The sequence below is a fragment of the Gobius niger genome (genome assembly GCF_951799975.1).
Source record: "Gobius niger genome assembly, chromosome: 2".
In the NCBI taxonomy this organism is placed as follows: Eukaryota; Metazoa; Chordata; class Actinopteri; order Gobiiformes; family Gobiidae; genus Gobius; species Gobius niger.
This window is the reverse complement of record NC_136853.1, coordinates 35,891,367-35,904,612: the sequence shown is the minus strand read 5'-3', so window position 1 is coordinate 35,904,612 and position 13,246 is coordinate 35,891,367. Positions and strand designations below refer to the sequence as shown.

Here is a 13,246-nt window from a genome sequence, read left to right as displayed (position 1 = left end):
CGGGGGGTGAGAGGTTCAAATAATTTGTACTTCTTACTTTTATAGTCGTTTTACTTGAGCAATAATTTGATTTAATAACTTGTACTTTTATTGGAGTAATATTTGAGCAGTAGTATCTGTGTGCTCTTGACTCACATAGTGCTGCTGAAGGAAAACTACGTCGGGTTCATAGTTCATATTTTCTGCTTCGGTGTAAAGGTCATGACCCTCCTGACTTTAGGCCGGGTGGAAGCATCTGTAGATTTTGAGCAGGAATTTTCTCAAGCTTCTCTGAACGAGATAGTGTTTCTCTTACCTCAGACTCATGCCAGTTGCTCCGTACAACACAGACCACTCTACAAAAGGCGTTGTCCATCTCTTCTGCGAGTGCTGTGAGGCGACAGCGGACAGTCGTAAGGAATAGCGTTGAACCAGACTTTGAGTTTTGAGCCGGGAGCGTCGTGTCGGTCCATGTTTGAGTAATTCACACGTTTAGGGTTTCGAAGCTGCGGGGCGGGTTAGGTAATGTGGACATGAGTGTGTCAAAGGGAAGAGGACACTCCAGCCTCAACATGACAGGTCAAAAAAGTCAAGCTTCAAACGTGCATTTGTCGCAGGTATAAAGATTCATCATTTGTGCTACGTTTCTCCTGAAGTGTCAGTCATGAGGCTTTACCTTACTGTTATTTATCAAGTTATTTTTATTATTATTGGATCAAACAGAGGAACAGTTTGGAAATAAAGAATAAGACGGATATAATGTTTGAAGTGAAGCAGCGTCTCCTGTTTACCTGATAATCCTTTCCACTTGGAAGAGATCCATAATATACTAGAAAGACCTAGAGTGAATATAGTCAATACATATACATTTAGTCATTCCCATAAAGTTAATCAGAATGTTTATCATTAATTTACATTTGCAGAAACTTCATTATTCCTCCTGACTACCAGCAATGCAAATTTGTCCTCTGTAGAGAACATTTCTAAACCTGAATATCTCCCACCCAATACACAGTACTGAATTAACTCATTTAGAGCTTTTCAATGATACCAAATGTGAAGGGGTGGGGCTTCAGTAACTTTCTTTTTTTCATTCAATATCATAAAAAAGAAAAGTTAATTCATAAAACTTTTTATTGAGCAGATTTTGGATTAAAATGTTGTTTGAATATTGTATATATATAAGTGTCCTGACAACGCATTAATACATAGTATGACTTGTTTTAACTGTACTCTTTTTTTACCATAGTATTTAAGTGTTGTTTTGGACATTTATAGTTATTTTGTCCAGGAAATAAGTGCAGATAGAAGAAAATAACTACACACCCCACATCAGAAGTGGAAACCACTGCCAAATGAAGCTCTGAGACACGTTGGTGTCTCCATCTTCCAGAGAATGAAACATGCATCGAGGTGTTGCAGAGCAAAACCTGAAACTCTGTGTTTCCAAGAGGAGGAATTACTTTATGAAGTGTCATTCCTACAAAGCAAAGCATAAATGATGATGGACAGGTTTTTGGATGTTAAACTCATTCTTATGTTGACCTTTTGATATTTTCTTTGAGACCAACTTTGCCTTCAAGGTTCAGATTCACACGTATGGGCTTCCGATCCTAAAAACAAAAAACATTTTTTTCAGTCTTCTAATTACCTCACAAAGATTAGGGGATTTGCAAAAAAAAGTGATTGGACTATTTTTGTTCCCTGGTAGTCAGGAGGTTACATGAATGTTTCAGCCCAAAGTTATACCTGCATTATAGTGATTATGGTTGTTTAAATGGGGTTTGAATAGTTGCAAACCTCATTTAAAAAAGAAAAAGTTCTCATCCCAGGATGCTAAACCAAAAATACAATCTGTGTTAAAATAATCCCAATCTTTCCCCTGCCGGTGATGAGATTTAAATCCTGGTTTCTCAGCCCATACTGTATTGCAACTGTAAAACATGGAGAGTACAGTTCTGAGTAACAATGGCATTTCCTCCACAATAAAAAGAGCGCCGTGTGTGCCCCGTTTCCTTTATTATGAAAATCAAGTGTTCGGCCGTCTGCAGGGCCACCGGTCACTTCCTGCCTTTCACACATGGGCTCCATTCTCCGCCAAAAACATGCAAACACAGAACCACCGCTAAGTCTTCCCTCGCTGTCCTCACTTATTCAGACTTGCATTCTTGGAGGTCATTAGCTGCTGTTTCTTCTTTGACAGATTTCTGACTAAGCTCTCAACCTGTGTCGGTGCATGTAATCCAATCCACTGTGCAAGGCTTTTATTCCAGCCTCAGGGGCAGCGGAGTTACGTTATGTTGGTTTTGACAGGCGGCACAGAGGTTCTACAGGTGTGAGTCAGACTGGTTACATGCATTACACACCAAAGGAGAAGTATCCTGTGATTTTGAGTCATACTGTTCATTTCTACCAAAAAAAAGTCAGTATTGATCGTCAGTATTGAGATTAGCGTTAGCGGCTAGCGCAGAGTTTAGCATTGTGACAGAAGTTTACCAAAGATCTTAAACTGACAAACTCTCTGATTCTGCTGAAATCCTCATTAAATGTCCATTTGTCAAATAATCTAATATCTACAGAGAGCTGTCAGGTCTTTTTCCTCTTTATGATTACACAGGCTGCACTGGGAGGCTGTGAGGTGTTCGAGGGTTGCCAAGAAACAAACTGCACTGTAACATTTGTTACACATAAATGGTTAAAGGGGCTAGATGCAAGTACGTCATTTTATACTCACTACTGCCACCTCAGGTCTTATACGTAACTGCAGCTTCTATATTAAGGCGAGACACTGCAGGTGAATAGGGGAAAAATGTATATTAACAGATATCAATTTGAAATGTTTGCTGTAGATCACTGACATAAATGTGAGAAAAAAATACATAGCAAGTTTTCTGTCATTTTATCTTTTCATATAAGAACAAGGTGTTTTATGCCTAAAAATGCCCCAAATTTCACATCTTTTTGGCGACGAAATCTGAATAATGGACAGAGCTACATTCAAATTTATGGTTTCATTTTATTGATAAATGAGTTACCAAGACTTTTTCAGAGGGGATTTTGGATTTCTTGTTTAGTTTTAAAATAAGCTGATTTTTAGAGAAAAATTTTGAAAAAAATTGATTTTCGCCTTATTTTTGACATTCAAAACTCAATAAATGGGGCTTAGGGATTAAATAATAAAAAATCCCTCTGAAAAAATCTTCCAAATATTGTTCAGTCCAAGGCTGGAAAATGTGAAGTCTTTAGGTCCGAATGACGTGGACATAGTGTCGCCACAATGACAGAAAAATGTGTTTTGAGAAAAAGGCCCTTGAAATTGTGTTCTCCCATATAAGTCTATGGGGGAACATTGAATCAGCGCAATATTTAAACATGTTATTGTGAAGATTAGGCATATTTTCTGTTTCCGGGTGAAAGCTTGTATGTTCAGAGACCAATTTGGCCCAAAACCTGAAAACTGAAAAAATAGAGTTTTGCCTGTAGTGTCTCCCCTTAAGCTCAGACCCGACTTAACACCTTTGTGAATGACAATGCAGGATTTTAGAGGCAGTTGTGGCGAATAGGTCTGAGCTCATTCTACACATTAGGATATGGCTGGAACATGTAGAGGGATGAAAATACATAATTTGAACATACATATCTTATTAATGCTGAAAAAATGTACAAACACACATTATGAAAATGATTATAGTTCACTTTCATGTCTTGCAATTTTTTTCTCTTACTGAGACAGTTGTTACAAGGACAAAAAATGCAGATGTTAAAACAAAAGAAACATGTATGAATGAGTCATTATTCCTTTTCTTTAAAAAATCGTGAAAAAAAGAAAAATCGGGAACTTAAAATCGGCAATCGAATCGTGACTTGAGTGAATTGTTACATCCCTTAAAAGCAATGGAAAAGAAGTTTAAAAAAAGTGACGAAAATGCAGCAACAATGCGAGGAAAAAATAAGTTTCAATGGCCTATGGGCTGTTTTAGCTTTGGGTAAAGCTGAACTGGAGAAAATACACTTGGTTAAGGCAGATTCTCAACAGAGTCTTGATTAGGCCATTTAAACCTCTAAGAAGTCTGGGATTCCTGGAGCATTCCACAACAATAAATCAAAGGAGAAATGAGATTACAGTTATTTTCCACTTCAATGCATTTTGCCAACACTATAGAGTGTTTACCAGTAGTCACCTTGCACCTTGTTTTATTTTTTTCTGTTGGCTTTCGTTATTTTGTTTTAAGATCATGATAGTATTCGCTAGTAGCCCCTTAAATGTTGTGTTTCTATGGCAGCGTTACCCTAGAAATTAAACATTACCATCATGTACTTTATTGGCCTAACATAAGCCCCAGTAGCACAATAGTTGACTTGACTATATCTGAGTCCAAACCCTCGTATTCTCTGCCCCCCCCATTTTATTTGACTGTGATTCGTGTCTTTTTGTGCGGATCAAGTGCATTTCCATGGCAGCGGCAGGCCGATGTCCCCGGAGACAACACCTTAGAGACGGGACCTTGGCGATGGGGATTCTCCAGCGGGTCTGAGCGGGGCCTGGGTTTGAACAGGACCCTCTCAGGGGGCCCCGCCGAGTGAGGGCCAAGTGCACTTTAGAGCTAGGGGTCACAAAAGGGCTGCAACTTTAGACAATGAAGAGTTGGACTGTTGGCTTTTGTGTCTGAGAGGAGTAGCTTTCAAGAACCATACTGCAGTAAAAGATCTCATGGAACATGCCCGACGGAAATCTGGATGGACCATCATAAATCGAACATTCAAAAGTCAAAATCGACATGTAGATTTACCTGTCGTTGCAAAAGTAATCCTGTCTTTAAGATTAGATGGCCCTTTTGTCCTCTCTTTTTGCACTTTAAATGCTGGGGTCTTGTTTAGACTTGTAAAAAGCAGATTAATCAATCCACTGGTTCATATGATTGATCCATGCGGTGTATAATGTGTCGCACTAAATCACCTTAGCACCTCTGGGGCAGCGCAACAACCCTCATGACTAGTCAGGTTATGCCAAATGTATTCACATGATACTGTTGTTCTACTTGTTTTCCAGTACCTGTTTTAGTCAAGTAGTTCGTTCTGAGCTATTTTTACAGTTATCCCAATGGAAGCCAGCTGTTGCAATACAAATACACTAAATCACTTTTTTTTTACATTATGTATTTATTGTCATATTGTCACATTTTTGTCAGTTTTTAGTCAGTTTTTCATCACATTATTGTCACATTATTGTCACATTATTGTTACATTATTGTCACATTATTGTCACATTTTTGTCACATTTTTGTCACATTTTTATCACATTATTGTCACATTTTTGTCACATTTTTGTCACATTTTCGTCACCTTTATATTACATTATTGTCACTTTTTTGTCACATTTTTGTCACATTTTTGTCCCATTATTGTCACATTTTTGTCACTTTTTCATCACTTTTTCGTCACATTTTTATCACATTTTTATCACATTTTTGTCACATTTTTGTCACATTTTTGTCACATTTTTGTCACTTTTTCATACATTTTTCGTCACCTTTTTATTACATTATTTTCACTTTTTGTTACCTTTTCGTCACATTTTTGTCACTTTTTTGTCAATTTTTTGTTTTATTCATTTACATTACATTACATTTATTTACATACATTTTATTCACTTTTGTTTTTTTACTAAATAACTTTTTAGTGCGTTAATTCTGCTCCACACCATCTCTTAGACCAAGCACCTTTGTCCTTTGTCCTCTATTTCCATTGTTATGCACAGAGCCGTGTTATCTATCACTACTTTGTAAAACGTATAAGGCAGGGCCTCTAATAACCAGGCCACGTCTACTAATAGGTTAGTGATTATACACAGGGCTTGTTCTAAGGTCATGGTTGTAAATGTTGACATGAATTCTTCATACACTACGTGACATGTACATGACACATACATGTAATTAGATAGGAACATTTGTAAAAGCTGAGTATTGAGTGTTTGGTGTCCTTCAGACCTCATATTATCATGTCCTTTCACAGTTGGTTAAATCCCCCTTATCCCAAACTTATTACACCCTCACATGCCCTGAATACGTGGGGTTTGGCTGATCCCTTCTGAACATACACAACCAGGCGGTATAGTCAATATTTAGCCCGCAACAGCTGCAAGGCGAGGCACATTATGTCTGAAATGTTCGTCCGTCTGTCTCAAATCTCACTGTCCACTGAATCACTCCAGGCATGTGAAGTTTTCCGAGTAAAACTTTTCACTTAATCGGGGATTTTGTGTTGGTGTTGTTTGCTAGCTTTGAAAGAGAATTTCTGTGGCCTGTCTCAGATCTTCAGAAAGACTTTCAGATTTTAGAAGCACAAAACCGAAAAGCAGGATTGACCTGACTCTCGGCACCAGCAGGAGACGACTCTGTGTAGTTCTCAGAGCACAAGATGATTTTTTTTGTTCCCAAGTTTACATAACAGAAGGAAAAAGAAACATGAATGAATCAAAGTCCTTAACTTTAACCTTGACATGGCCTTTTGTACTCTTCTAATTCTTCTTTTAGGTCTCTGTTTATTCTTGCCTAACATAAATAAGAACCACACGGACTTGGTTTTCCCTCATAATCACATTCTGTAGGAATTTGTGCAGGCTGTTTGTTCACGTATCGTGTAATCCAATAATATTACAGAGTTATAATTTGAATGGTGTGTCTGCTGGGAACAAGGCCATCCAAAGACAGCTGTGTCCATGTCGGCTCTTTCCTTATGTCGTTTCCTTTTCCTGTTCCTTCTGTTGAGTCTGTCTTTGAACACTGGGTTTGTTTACATTGGGAAGCTCTGCCACCGTACACGTCCTCAATGTAAGTGGCCTTGACACATATTATTTTACTCCACGAGGTTATTCACTGCAACTGCAAAGATTCAAGGTTTTTATTCAACTTGAGCATGTCTACTTTAAATGTAAGTGTAAAAATCATTTGATAGAGCTTTATCGTAGTGAAGCACACCGCTTTACTTTATTTTAGGATAAACATACTTACAGCGATAGTCAAACAACCACTGGTACAACTTTCACTACAAAAATGGCTGCTTTTACCAACTGTGTCTCTACTTTTCTATCATCCAACAACTTTTTTAAATCTCCCATGCTCGGGCCCCAGGCTATAAACGTGCGCAGTACTTGAGTTTTCCCGGCTGGATTTGGGCAAAGTGTGCAGTACCTACCGTTACTGTGGATACCATGAGAGGGGGATTATGGGAGATTAGGACAGTGAGGGCCTGTAGATAGAGGAGTGATGCAGTCATGCACTGACAGGGGTGGGGTTTCCTCCTGTGTGAGTGTGCTTCTACGGCTGTGGGTGAAAGACAGAGGGTCCGATGTGGTGTTTCTAAACGCAGGCTGTAGATTAGACTTTCGCACTGACGGGGTGCTCTCACCGCTGTACGAAATCTTCAGCTTCATACCTGACGCAGTAAATGGGCTGAACAGGGGCAGGACTGACACAGATGTTGACCACGTTTACTTTTTATCCTACTGCAAGTTTTATGTTGCATGTTTGTACTGAGGAAAATGACACTGGCAATAAAATCTATTCTGATTCTGATGGCGATGTCTCGTACAACAGTGGTCCCTCCCCAACCTCCTCCTACAGACCGTACTAAAGTTGAATATTTTCTGCTGCTGTTGGTGGCGTATCCGGACCAATAGATAGACGGCATCTCTGGAATCGGCCATATATGGTCATGTTTGAAAACAGGTAAGGGGTAAAACAATTTGGAGAAAAATCGGAACTTTCTCTAATTATTCAAAACTACTTTAACAAACGCTGAATTATGAATATAGCTTTCTACTAAATAAAGATACAAAGAGGAGCAAAGTGGTTCAACAGCCCATAAATACATAAATAACGGAGAATGCTAACTTGATGCTACATGTTGGCATCGGACTAATGCTAACAGTTAGCTAGCGCTAGCTACAACTGCCGTTTTTTCACTTCTACTGAACAATCTGCTGTGAGAAAATATCCATATTAACCCGATATACACTCAACTTTATTTGTATGTGATAGATAAGTTCATATTCCACCAGAAAATGGCTAAAAAGAGTGGAAAATTGTGTTTCTCTAAAGATTCTATTTTCCCCCTCGGCGAAGCCACGCCCCCTTCTATGACGAGATGCCGTCTGTATCGATATCAGCGCCAGTGCGGAATAATCAGTATATTCTCTTTCTCTCGGGATACGGACAGTGTTTAACTCACAGTGGGCAAATCATGTTTATAGTTTGTACTATAAGAGCTTTAAAAGGATGCAGCCTAAATGCTTAATGTACTTGAGGCTGCATGTGATGTTACTGTAAAGAAAAGGAGAGCGAAGGGGAAGCAGTAAGCGCTCGTTGTAGTCACCACCCCTGTTTTTCTCAGTGACACCCCCAGGCAACTGGCTGCAAGCACTGGTGCACTGCTGTTTGTAAGCAAGATACCTGTCTCCTCTTGAGCAACGATGCTCCTGCGCCAGTTTATGCCTTTACATTCACTGTGTTGCATAAAGAGTATACTTTAATATAGACACATTTTGATGGACAATTGCATGTGCTCCCAGTGGCTTTGAGAAATATTAAATTGCAGTTGCTTGTTGGTATGAGATGGTATTGCCAGATAACCATGATCAAAATAACCACAGTATGACGCTATACTGTGCATTAATATATTGTAATGCTTAAAAACACATACAGTTATTTGAAAATTTGAATTATATTTTTTTTTTTCCGCATTTTAAGATAATATTAGGGGGAAACAAATTCAGAGAACAATAAAGCATTTCAGTACCATCAGACAAGCCATCCTCATGATCTAAAACCAGCATATTAAAGCCTGTAATAGTAATTGCTTGAGCATGTGCATGTGAAAGTACATTTTTGACCTTTGATGGCCAAGATCTACATGTTTACACACGAACACGATCTCTGTCTTTTATACTGTCCAGCTGCATGTCTCTGTTTGACTGAAGGGCCCCTCCAGGCAGAAATGGCACTCTGATTTCACTTGGCCGTTGATGTGTCGTTGGAAAAACACCCGATTTATTTCTGAAGGCTAAATTCCTGATGTCGGGCCAACAAAGGACATTTAAGATCAGATGCAAGTGTAAACCGATTGCTGTCTTTTTACCCGTAAAATAGTTTCAGTTATATTTTTTTACATAAAATAGTTTGCCCTTTATATACGTGGTTACTATAGCGACCAAGGCCCATCTGTTCTTTCCTCAGTAACAAGTCTCTGTGAAAGGTTGGACAAATCGCTAGTGATGTTCAAGGTTTAAATAAAATCTTACTACTGATAGAGAGGCAGTAGTTAACTCATTAGAAGCTGGACAAAATATAATAAATATACATATAGACACTTTGTGTTATCTATCACTACTTTGTAAAACGTATAAGGCAGGGCCTCTAATAACCAGGCCACGTCTACTAATAGGTTAGTGATTATACACAGGGCTTGTTCTAAGGTCATGGTTGTAAATGTTGACATGAATTCTTCATACACTACGTGACATGTACATGACACATACATGTAATTAGATAGGAACATTTGTAAAAGCTGAGTATTGAGCTGAGTATTGAGTGTTTGGTGTCCTTCAGACCTCATATTATCATGTCAGATTTCTGCCCCTCATCTCCATGTTCTGCACTTTTCTTTGTTTGCCACACTTCTTCTCCATAACTATCCCGTTACTCTAATTGTCTATTGTCATCCTTACCCTGCGTTTCTGTTATAAAACAAACCAGAAAACAGTCTTACGTGATCATTTCTTTGGTCAAAGGTTGTTTTTGAAGCTGCGGGTTCTTGTTTAGTGAAAGTGGCAAATGTTTTCTACAAAGTTTACCATTTAATTGGAAGTGGGATCCAATCTGGGATCTGTAGTTCTTTTGTTGAATGTTTTTACAGTCACGAGATTTGCTTTTCTTCTCGGAAAGATAGCAGAGACAGAGAGATGTAATCGTTTGGACTTCTTGTAAGCCACTTAGTGCTGGTAGACTGAGAGGTACTCAAGAACGATTTTTCATTTTAGTAGCCTACACAAGTTTTCAGACAAGACTAACATTTTCTTATACTTACCTTTTAAATTGTACTGTTTCATAATAGTTCTGTTTGTTAAGCTACTTTTAGACATCATACTCACTTCATCTTGTGGTATAGATACAGACGGCATCTCGTCATAGAAGGGGGCGTGGCTTCGCCGAGGGGGAAAATAGAATCTTTAGAGAAACACAATTTTCCACTCTTTTTTGCCATTTTCTGGTAGAATATGAACTTATTTATCACATAAATAAAGTCAAGTGTAAATCGGGCCCATATGGATATTTTCTCACAGCAGATTGTTCAGTAGAAGTGAAAAAACGGCAGTTGTAGCTAGCGCTAGCTAACCGTTAGCATTAGCCCGATGCTAACATGTAGCATCAGGTTAGCATTCTCCGTTATTTATGTTATTTATGGGCTGTTGAACCGCTTTGCTCCTCTCCCTGTTTTTGTATCTTTATGTAGTAGAAAACTATATTCATGTTTCAGCATTTGTTAAAGAGGTTTATACATGACCATATATGGGCGATTCCAGAGATGCCGATGTACCTTTTTCAAGAGCAAAATATTCACCGTAAGTAGAAGAATCACGTCCATTGTTATCGAAATGCTCCGGTCTTTGCCCCCTGTGTCAAACGTTGCACAAAACCCAAAACAGTTTGTTGTTTCCTAAGCTGATCCACGTCTCCTCAGTTTGTCGGCAGCGCGCCTTGATGGGAGAATTAGCCTACTTTGTAATCGTTGGGTGTGAGCCCTGGTACAAAGGGGCTTTTTGTGCCCAGAGTCCTGTCTCCTGGCTGTTGCTCTGAGTCAGCCCAGCTTTGTTTGCGCCGAGATGGGAAACAGAACCAAGGCCTTTTAGGCAGTTGGTGTTTTGTGCCAAATCCCTCAGACTGAACGAAGGGGCAGAACGCAACCGTTTAGCATTTGCTGTTGTAATATCCATAGACAGAACATATGTTGTGATGAATGAATAGTTACAAGCTTGTGAAGAAGGAACGGACTCTGTGCATAGCTTCAAATCCTAACAACGCCGCCCAAGAAGTGACTTTGATTTTGATCCAGCACGCCAAAATAAAAGCACACAGCTCGTCTCAATCAACAATACAAGAATGTAATTAAATACACACATTTTAAGTGTTTTGACTGTTAATAGTTAGGCAGAAAGAAAGTTGAACTAATTAACTGCTGAACTAATGAATAAGATTGTGCTTTTATTTTGGTGTGCTGGATTGAAATAGGAAGTCATTTCTTGGGCAGCGTTGTTATGAGTCAATTGGTTTTATTCAGGGAAATATAGTCACTTTCGCTGCTTACATCATCAGTGACATCAGCTGGAGGCATGAAAAGTGATCAAGAGAAATAAGATTAAACTAAAACTAGCGATTATAAGTGTAAAACTACAACAAAAAAAATGCGATCCTGTTGTGGCTTAAGGTGCAAGAACAAGAGGAATGACATTTGAGACGATAAAAATAAGTTTTATCTCATATTTCCAACAACAGTTAGACATTTGATTATCGTTACTGTGACAACAGCTACAATGGAAATAGATAAGAATCTAGCTTCCCGCCTCCAGCCTAGCCCAGAATTTTTACAAACAATTAAAGGGTCTATATTGATAGCAAAAAGTACACTTCCTTTTTCATGCTTTAAATATACATGTAAAAGAAAAATGGAAGGCTGAACTTATTTTTTATTAGGTCAAGAGAACATACATGTTTAAAAGGGCAACACAAAACAACATATAACAAACAATGGAAAACAATAATACAAAACACAACCAATTAAAGAACAGAAAATAAATAAATACATAGGCTGCGTTCACGTGACATCTCATCATCTGTGGGAAGCTGAAGTGCCAGCTTTTACTGAACTTGTGTTAACTTTTGTTTTCCAGCCTAACATCGATGACCTGGGTGCCTCTCACGGCCCGTCCGGAAAAAAAGTGGCTGAGGTCGCCGTTGACGACTGTGACATCTCCATGGCGCTTCTCTTCGGGCCAAAAATTGGAAACTACTCCTGCGCCGCACGGGGAACACAGTCTGGACAGAAGAAGTATTAGCTTTTTTCCCCTTTAAATTCAAGTCTTGTTTTGGTTTAGGTTCAGTTTGGATATTTTTACACCTCACAAGGTCATAATCTTTATCTAAACAGTGGGCTACATTACAAAAGTGCTTTTTTCTTTCAATCGTACTTTTTAGTCCTCTTTGCTTTAAACTGTCAGCCATCATTAGTCTTTTCCACCTCAAATTAGCTTGTTATGGACGCATTATCAACATGCTCAGACGCATTAAGTACAAGGGCAGGGTTCTTCCTAGAACTAGTTACACAGAGGCCAGAGGTGCCTTTCAAGAAGTGCTGTTGCATGTGGGAATGGGAGCGACCGGCTGCCGCACAATTTCTTTCAGGATGAATGACGTGTTGCTGTATCTTATTGTGACACTGTACGTGCCGTTCATATTGTGTCCCTTTGAGTCAAATCCGCAGTATTTCTTCATTTAGAAACGCTGTTCCAATTACACTATTTGTCAGTATTTGACCATGTTTTGAGTTATTTTGATTTGCTAAGTTAAAAACAAAAACATACATGAAATACATCAAGATATCTTTGTTGCAGTGTTCTTGTAAATCCTGTGTTTGATGTTACTTGTTTAAGAGGCTCAGAGAATAAGCAGCTTCTTACACCTTATAATGATCAGCCATGTGACCGTATTTAGAGCTTGTGCCTTACGTGCCCTTTGGATGAAAGAAATGAAATGATGAAAGCGGGTTTCTTATATCGAAGCTGCTGTATATTAACAAACACTCTAAAAAAAAACAATCAAATCAGGCTTTAGTGAGTACATGTCATGTTACTGTATATTCATGATATCTGACTTTAACCTGGTTTAAACTAACCTCTTAACCTTCACCTTACAATCTATAGGCCAGAGTAACACCTCATTTGAAAGACCTACAAAACTCATTTTACTATACTATTTCATCGAATTGTCGTAATGTTTTTGTCACTTTTTTAGCACTTTTTAGCACATTTTTGTCACTTTTTTTTAATCACTTTTTCATTGCTTTTTTGTCATGTTTTTGTCACTTTTTTATATTTTTTCTTCGCATTTTTTATCATGTTTTTGTCACTTTTTTTAAGACTTTTTCATCACATTTTTGTCACTTTTTTTTAATCACTTTTGCATTGCTTTTTTTGTCATGTTTTTGTCACTTTTTA

General features: G+C 38.4%; 1 protein-coding gene across 1 annotated transcript in view; it reads left to right on the top strand.

The window, feature by feature from the left end:
• The window catches only part of celsr1a (cadherin EGF LAG seven-pass G-type receptor 1a), a 109,446-nt gene that overhangs the window by 67,473 nt on the left and 28,727 nt on the right, over nucleotides 1-13,246 (top strand). Inside the window, exon 7 of the mRNA XM_079551547.1 lies at nucleotides 11,924-12,081. Coding sequence (XP_079407673.1) covers nucleotides 11,924-12,081 — 158 coding nt within the window. The remainder of the gene's footprint in view (nucleotides 1-11,923; nucleotides 12,082-13,246) is intronic.